The sequence below is a fragment of the Labrus mixtus genome, chromosome 19, assembly GCF_963584025.1.
Source record: "Labrus mixtus chromosome 19, fLabMix1.1, whole genome shotgun sequence".
In the NCBI taxonomy this organism is placed as follows: Eukaryota; Metazoa; Chordata; class Actinopteri; order Labriformes; family Labridae; genus Labrus; species Labrus mixtus.
Window position 1 is genome coordinate 3,763,297 of NC_083630.1, and position 7,100 is coordinate 3,770,396.

At 36.0% G+C, this 7,100-nt stretch overlaps 1 protein-coding gene across 1 annotated transcript; it reads left to right on the forward strand.

Moving 5' to 3' along the window:
* The first annotated feature begins 1,615 nt into the window (after positions 1 to 1,615).
* On the forward strand, positions 1,616 to 4,471 carry LOC132994321 (G-protein coupled receptor 4-like). The gene is made up of 3 exons (XM_061064600.1): positions 1,616 to 1,787; positions 3,198 to 3,379; positions 3,477 to 4,471. Exons 1-3 carry the CDS (start codon positions 1,623 to 1,625, stop codon positions 3,991 to 3,993), a joined length of 864 nt encoding a protein of 287 aa, XP_060920583.1. The 5' UTR covers positions 1,616 to 1,622; the 3' UTR covers positions 3,994 to 4,471.
* Positions 4,472 to 7,100: the final 2,629 nt, after the last annotated feature.

The following is a 7,100-nucleotide window of genomic DNA, read 5'->3' on the forward strand; positions in this document are numbered from 1 at the left end:
ACTCTGTGTTTGAGTAAAAAAAAGTGTGTTTGAAATAAATGTCTTAAAAGTTATTTGCAAATAAACTCTGAGCTTATTGACTACGACGGAGAACTAGGGCCACGTAAAAAAAATCTAAAATTTCTAGATTAAACTTGTAAATTTACAGGATTAAAGTCATAAATTAACGGGTTTGAGACCAGCCTGCGCACATGATGAAAGTAGAACTCAAAGTATTTTCTTCTGCAGACATCATCCTCCAAGTCAGTGTGGTTCTTTCTTCAGTTTCTTCAGTATCTTTTCAGGGTCCTGATATTTTCTGACAATGTGAAGATGATGATGTGCCAAAAGCATGTGTAGTTTCATATCTGCATAAGTAAACAACACAACTATTTGTGTCTGTTATCTGTCTGCCTTGTTAAAGTGTCTCGTGCAGAGACAGTTTGTGTCCTGTTCCTCATTTTACAAATAAACAAGGTCTTACAAGTTCAAGTGAAAACTTCTCTTGAACTGTTTTTACTGACTACACAAGGAAGTATCCTATCTAATTATTAGTGAAACCTTTACTAAAGTATAACAAGATGCTCCATGTTTGTCATTTGAGAACAGGAAGCTGCTGCTCTTCTGATATAGACTAAATAACGACTTTATTATTTTATTCTTTAAAGACTTTAAGAGTTCTACTTTCATCAGTTTCACGCAGGCTGGTCTCAAACTCATTATTATTTTTTTAATGTGGCCCTTATCCTCTGTCGTATATTAACAAATTCAAATTATATTTATAATATTTTTCTCTCTTAATATAATCACACATTGTTTCCTTTCCTCCAAACCAACATAACCCACTGAGATGTATTTCTAGAAATGTTTTAATTTTCCAGGAAATGACAACAGCTGAGGTGTGAAGAAGAGTTTTGTGGTTATCTTTGAAACTCTCCCTGCGAGTTAAATGATCTAATGACATCGATGAATCAGATGCAGAATCAGGGCAGCGGAGGATTATTCAAGACCCTTTTATTTACTTTAATTAGATTGTGATATTTGAAATGTCTGAAAAAACACTGTTGAGAGACGTTATGTTTGATTGGCTATGGTTGTTGCTTAACTGAAGGTAACACTGTGTTTGGCTGAAATTCAAAATATAAACATTAAAACATTTCATCAACTGAGAAAATCTGAAATAATAAAATAAATAACAAAAACAACATTTTTTTTTGAGTTTGACTCAGTGTGATTGAACTTGTTTTTGACTTGAGGAAATCAAAGATCTGGTGCTTTCCTACAGTTCAATTCATATCTGTGAAAATGATCTTGACTCGAGTAAAGTCTCCATGATGAAAGCCCCATGTTAAACGTATTCAGCAGTCCTGACCAATGAATCATCCTCTTAGATGTCACTTAGATGTCACTGCCTGTATCCAAATCAAAAGGGATCATTTAAAACATAGAAATTAATATAAAAAATTGTTTGACTAAACTATTTAACAATCATCAGCTTTTACACTTGCAGAAAAAACACATGGTTAATGTCTCCCTGTTTTTTTTTTGTTTTTTTTTAATTAGTGCTGATCATTGCTTCATTTATGTAATGTTTAAAAACTCCCTATGTCTTGATCTCTTTACCTCTAGGTTCAATCTGAAGAATGACAGAAAACTACAATAACGTCACCCACTGGAATGGCAGCTATGAATACTTCGACTATGAGTATTACCAAAAATTACATTTCATAAGGCACGTAGTAACATGCATCGTCATTAGTATCGGCCTTCCTCTGACGCTCATGGTCATCTGTGCTCTTTGCTTTCTGGTATGTACATTACATGACTTTATTCATTTACTGTCTGTGCCATGTGTTTGTGGAACAGTCTCAGGATCAGAATCACATCAACAATCATTTTTTGAGAGGTAGACAGTTCTTACTGTGTTAAAACAGTGTGCATATATTGATTTCACATGAGGAGGATGATAAGAGCTGAAAGTCCAGGAGGTGTTCACTGAGCCAGGTTTCAGTGAAACACAGGGCAGTGGATCTGCTAAAGTCCGTATTTGTGCTGTCAGGAGCAGCAGCTCGTCCATCTTGTGTGCTACATAAGTAGACGTTTGCCAGGTAAATGGATTAGAGAGCAGAGCACAGTCTGAAGTCTCTGCTGCCTCACAGTTTCATTGCTCCAACTTGCTTCTACCCATCAGCGGCTTCTTCAGCAAATCCCATAGAGATCTGCTGCCCCTCTATATGGATCAGGCTCAGGAGCAAGGATTCAGTTGAATTGGAGGGTCTGTCGTAAAGACTTGTACAATTAATTTAGAAATGATTTAATAGATAATTGGTATTACATAGTGTTGCTTTAACTTTAAAAAAAATGGAGATTAGTTTCGCAGTTGCTCTCAAACTTGTTAATTATTAAGCCCACGTTTTATGAAGAAAAACATATCAGGGAAATGGAAACATTGTATAAATATTTGTGTTCCTTTTCCTCAAACGATATCAATTGATCAACTTTGTTCAGTGGAATGTACAAACATTCATGCTGGGCAGAGGCTGAATCTAATAACTTTTGTGATCCCATGTTTTTTAAAATTGGACCTCATCATCAGGTCAAATTTTCAATTTGATTTATGACTGACAACCAGTGAAACTAATGCTATTATTATAAACTCCAGCTGTTCTTTGTATTTAATGCTACTACAAGAATAAAGCAGATTTTTGTCTGCTTACATGCTAAAATGAACTGGCCTAATAGTAAACTGTCGGCCAACCTTCATCACAATCTTTTTTATAGAACATGAAGATCACATTAGTGTTGTTTGTCATTTAAAGATTATTTTGGGATTTTCATGCTTTTATCTTTTAGATATAGGACAGTGGACAGAGTCATCAGGGAGAGGGAGAGTGGGGAACGACATGATGGGAAGCAGCCACAGGTCGGATTCAAACCCGTGCTGCCCGCCTGGAGGACAACAGCCTCTTTTCATTGGACGCACGCACTAACCACTTTACTACGTGCGGCCCTGGATTTTGAACTTTTATCATAATTGAATGTTGTCACCAGAAAAGAGATTTTAAAAGTATAGCTGCATGTCTGCAGATATACCAGTGTGTCAACTACGATGAGAGATGGATGAAAAATACATATATGTCTCTTACTGCAACAGCTGGGCAGAAGAAGGATGAGAACATGTTTACAACTGATTGTCTTCTTCTTGTGTTTTTCTGCAGGTACGAAAGGATCATGTGGCTCCAATCTACGTCATCAACCTTCTCATTTCTGACCTCATTCAGCTCTGCTGCCTGCTCCTTCTGGAGATAAATCAGTATCATTTACGTGCCATCGTAGATTATATTTACTATAGTGGCCTAATGACCAGTGTTTGCTTCATGGTGGTTGTCTCACTGGAAAGGTAACTATACGTCCTGTAGCTACGTCTGTTTCTGACTTTAATATTTCTGACTTATTCTGCACCTCCTCAAAGACAACGTGTCCATCTTTTATTGCAGATATCTGGTCATCGCCCACCCACTGTGGTACCGCTTCAAACGAACCATCAAGATCTCTGTGGTGGTCAGTGTCGTGGCCTGGCTCTTACCTCCTGTCATTTTCCTCCTTCTAGTTCTCTTCTCTCTGCTTCTCTGGGTTACTGTTCAAGTGATATATAGCGTCTTCATCATTTTCTTCATCATTCCCTTCCCACTGTTCATATTCTTCCTGGTTGGGACCCTCAGAGCCCTCTCTGCTTCTGTCTCCGTCCCCTTTGAAGAAAAACGTCGAATTGTTGGAATCTTGGTCCTGGTGCTGCTCATTTACACACTGCTGTTCCTGCCCAGCATCATTTTCGTTATTCTCAGGTACATGAACATATTTGACCAAAATCTGGATGTCTTATCTGACATGTTTTTTAGGCTGAGTCCTCTTGCAGACTTAATTCTGTATGTTTACTTTAGAAAAGAGTCCATTGGAAAGCTTTGTACTGCTGTGAACTGGTGCAGAGTTGCCAACGCTGACACCAACATATAGACAGTCTGAATGTGGACAACATTTTGACATTGAGCTCCATGGAGGAAGAGAGAATGAGGAGAAAACAGACCAAAATGTTCTCTCAGTTTAGAACAAATGTATTTCTTGCAAAACTGTATTTCTTTAGCTTGTTGTTCTTCTTGACAGTTAAGTACACTTTCTACTCTTCTTAACTTTTTAATCTTCTGATCAATAAAAGCTTTACTTGTGCAGTTCAAGTGGTTGGCATGTCAGCTGTTAGGATGTGAGAGAAGGTCCTTTTTATTGTAAATTCGACAAAATTAAATATTATATCACAGTCTCGCTCATTACATTTTAATAATACTATGACATTCAATAAATAAAAATCTGTTTCAAGACAAAAACAGGAAGTTAATGACTTATTAAAATCTAACAAACATTGCATTTTGTGAAGCTCACTGTGTGTTTACCTTTTATAAACTTTGATTACGCCTAGTTATGATCCAACAACAATGCTAAATGTCAAGAATATTTCTCATCATGTCAGACTTTTTACTTCAACAACTTGACTTCTGACAAGCTTTTTGGATAACTGAAAAATATCCCCACAGTGACATTAAGAATGACGGTAACACTTTACAATAAGGGTACATTAATTAACATTAGTTAAGGCATTATTAAGCCTTAACTAATGGTTACTAACAGTTAACTAATGTGTCTAGTAATCATTTATTAAGGGTGTTCATGTTATCTACGGTATTAATTAATACATTATTTAATCCTCATTAAGGATGCTGTTAACATTAGTTAATGCAGTAATAAGCCTTAATTAACAGTAAATTCATACAATAATGAACATTAAGAAACCCTTAACAGATGTCTCCTGTTAACATTCACTAAGGTTTTACATGTTAATTAAGCCTATTAACTAATATTACTAAATGGTTGATAAAGATGTTCATTTAGATACATGTCTTGAGGTTCACAGCTAAGTCATGTCATTAAGACAAAACTGTTTTTATTAATGTTTATTAAAGGTTAATGACTGTTCACTTACTTGTCCATCCTCCAACTGGTGACTTATTTTTGGTAAAAGTTGAGATCAGTGGACCACACCATGGTCTTAATGTAGACGTTAGATTGTTCCTTTATCTTCATGTAGACGTTCTTAACTTACAGCCTATCTATCTACTATCATTATTGTTGATGTTTAATAAGCATTACTTAACCATAACTAACCATTTATTAATGCTCTGAATAGGCATGACATAACCATGATTAACCATTTATTAATGCTCTGAGTAAGCATGACTTAACCATAATTAACCATTTATTAATACTCTGAATAAGCATTACTTAACCATAATTAACCATTTATTAATGCTCTGAATAAGCCTTACTTAACCATAATTAACCATTTATTAATGCTCTGAATAAACCTTACTTAACCATAATTAACCATTTATTAATGCTCTGAATAAGCCTTACTTAACCATAATTAACCATTTATTAATGCTCTGAATAAGCCTTGTAAATTTGAATCAATCACAGAGCTATTAAACTTCAGTGAAACATTAACAAATCGAATACAATCATCATGAAAACCATGTGTTTTCCACACTTATTCAAAATTTAAAAAAGATAGCGACTTTTTACTTCATGCTCAACATCCTTTATTTAGAAAATATAAGAATTTTAGTGTTCTTTGAAAGGAATAGCAAAAAGGAGATTTAACAATTTCACTGTTTCTCACAGATGTGCCCCTTGCATCTTATTTTGAAAACAACATTTTCAACTAAAAGTTAAGAGTCTCCAAGAGGAGTATAGAACGTATTTTTGAATGATCTCTAAGATTAAGGACTAATTCACTTCAACATTAACACCAAAACAGAATACCTGCACAAGGTGGGTTTAAGAGAGGGTGAGGTAGTGTTCCTACAAGCGGTACCTATGACTTGGGTCCTTAATTAATATTCCCAAAGGACCATCTTTGTGACAGTTTGCTAGCCAGTAGGTCCACTGAAATAGTGAGAGATGATCTTTATCTCTGTCCAAGTCCCTCTTCATCACCATGCCTTCTCCTTCTATAAGGCCGCTCTCTCCAGGTTGTGTGTGGCTGCCTGTCACTGGGTCAATAAACCACCAATGGTGGTTGATAGAAAAGTGTCTCTATACGTACACCTCTGTAGGCCCGCCACTGTCACTGAGGATGGTGATTCTTGGATGTAAATGGCACAAAATGAGTGACTTCTGTTGAAGTGACTCTCACTTGTAATGGCTCTAGACAAAATGAAACATGAAAAGAAAAGATTAAGACTAAGAATAAGTAAAGTGAAGTACATATTAATGCATCTTTAATAAAGCATGCTTTATCATAATGTTTCAATTTTGTTGGTAAGTAAATGATTATTATGTAAGATGACAAAATGCAAAAATCTTCTGTGTGTGTGTGTGTGTGTGGGGGGGGGGGGGGTCACACAAACTTATGATGCTGCATTGATGATTATTTTAAATTAATGAAAATGCATTAAACTTTACTTACCACCTATAATGACACGTTATGATAAAGCATGCTAACATAAGCCAGCTAGTTGGCATGGTTATATCAATAATGAATTTCCATGAAGATAGCCAGTTAGATAACGTTAGGAAACTTACTCTGTTCTTCTGCAGATCTATCTGTAGACATTTTTCATCTTCACGGTCCGCTGCATTTGAATTGGAGATGTTTGAGGTCTTGGCTCCATTTTGCCACATGTTGGGAGTGATAGCTTTCTGGTACAGTACATAGACATGGGTAGAGTCGGTGTTACATGAAGGCATGTAACCCATAGACTGTAAATATTACCGTTGTAACCAGTAATAATTTTTCCCAAGTGTTTCCGCCATGTACTGTGATTGGCTAGTGAGACTGTGCTCTGATTGGCTAAAACACGTTTTCACAACAGACATCTTCTGTGGCAGTGCTGCGGTGCAGGAGGGAAGCAGATATGCACACAGGCACAACTCGATGCAGTCTTTGGCTGTTAATACTTTATATGTAAGTAAGGTGATTTAAAACCCTCTGAGGTCGACACTGTCATAAAATAGCACATAAAATAGTTTTATTTACATTATTAGTTGTAAGAATTGAACGTTAGGACGTA